This window comes from Phytophthora sojae (genome assembly GCF_000149755.1).
Source record: "Phytophthora sojae unplaced genomic scaffold PHYSOscaffold_4, whole genome shotgun sequence".
In the NCBI taxonomy this organism is placed as follows: Eukaryota; Oomycota; class Peronosporomycetes; order Peronosporales; family Peronosporaceae; genus Phytophthora; species Phytophthora sojae.
This window is the reverse complement of record NW_009258118.1, coordinates 1,900,995-1,902,631: the sequence shown is the minus strand read 5'-3', so window position 1 is coordinate 1,902,631 and position 1,637 is coordinate 1,900,995. Positions and strand designations below refer to the sequence as shown.

General features: G+C 48.4%; 1 protein-coding gene across 1 annotated transcript; it reads right to left on the bottom strand.

The window, feature by feature from the left end:
• Positions 1-759: 759 nt before the first annotated feature.
• Positions 760-942, bottom strand: PHYSODRAFT_331080 (hypothetical protein; the record flags this gene model as incomplete). Its single annotated transcript, XM_009527817.1, has 1 exon — positions 760-942. A coding segment is annotated over one exon (183 nt), but the record flags the coding sequence as incomplete, so codon positions are not given.
• Between the last annotated feature and the right edge of the window lie 695 nt (positions 943-1,637).

The window sequence follows — 1,637 nt, the reverse complement described above, 5'->3', positions numbered from 1 at the left end:
TTGTCGATGCGTTTGAGCATGGTACACTACGAATAAACCGCAAACGGTATTTTGTTTGTTCACCTTCGGTCACTACATCTCCATCTCGTTGAGCTCATACCAAGTGGCCGCTCAACTATCACCGTGGACTGCGTCAGTCAACAAGATATGTTTTTGTTTCCGCGCTGAAGACCGACCATCCTGCGTTGCGACTTCCAAAAAGCCTACACGTTTCCGAACACTTTGCTTCGATGTGGACTGAAGCCGTCCATGCCACCGATCAGCGTGTGGTAAGTGCGCGCTCGTCTAGATCGGGCCGGGAAATCAACTACTAGGTACTTACTTGACGTACTAGGTACTGACTTGACGACGACTATGTATGAATACTATACTTCAAAACCGAATCACAAGCGTGCATCTTACAGAGGTGACTCCTTTGCTTCTTTTTTATTGTGTGTCGTGCAAAGTCTGCTGGGTCGGCAAAATCGACATGTACCGACTTCATGTCGGGCCGAGAGACTGCCTGTAGCACTTCGTAGCTGGAGCGTTTTCAGATACAACAAGAGTGAGGTTCTGAGGAAGCTAGACGGGAGTAAGGGTACGAGGAAGCTAGACTTGTATTTCTTTCGTTGCTACGCAGACAGAGACTAAAACTCGATAACATTGATACCGCTCACGGAAATACAAGCTTCGGTGAGTTGGGTTGGGTTGGGTTGGGTTGGGTTGGGTTGGGTTGGGTTGGGTTGGGTTGGGTTGGGTAGATGTACGAAGCCTCCCCACTCATTCCTGCGAGCGGAGCTCGCGGTTGGCGTTCGCAGTCGCTGACGCACTTGCTGTGGCACCGCCGCCGTTCGTGCTCGGGTAGCTGTTGTAAGCCGCGGGGGCAGCAGGCGCGCCATAACCGCCCACGCCCACGCCCACACCGGGGCCGTAGACACCAGGGCCGTAGACGCCGGGACCGTAGACTCCGGGGCCGTACACCCAGGCCAAGGGAATTGATGAAGGTGAAGATCTCACATCAGAATCTCTTACTCAACTCGAAAAGCCCAATCTCGCTCAACTCGAACGCGGCTCATTCCTGAGTTTGCAGGATCCGTGGACGAAGGACCTGTAGAGGAGGTTGGAGCGGTTGGTATTCCGCAAGGCTATCCTATTGCTACCTTGGCACTTTAATAGGACTGGGTACTTGGCTTCACATAACCTTGGTCTATTGAAGATAACCTATTTTATCTAAAGCTATTATGGATGCATGGAAACCAAATGACAATTTTATTTTAGGGAATGCACCATCTCCTGGGTCCGTTGAGCTTATACACTTTGTTCTATCGCGAAAAAGCTGGGTTATGTCGGCGGAAGGGCAGATGCAAAACAATAGTGGAGAAGCTTAGACCCTTGTATTTTGTTGAGTCGTCAAGACGACCAACGAATAAAGATTATTGCAGAATAACAGACAAGTTGTATAGTGCAAAAAGTATAACCACCAAGCACTACAATTTTATATAGTATTTTTGTAGGTAACACGCTACCTACGTGTACTATTTGTGGTATTACTATAGCTCCAAATTTGACTTAAAAATTGTATGGACGTGTCAGTACTATACTGTACAACTATACCTGCGTCAGTGAATCCAGGCAAACTGTCACAATCATTTCGTCAA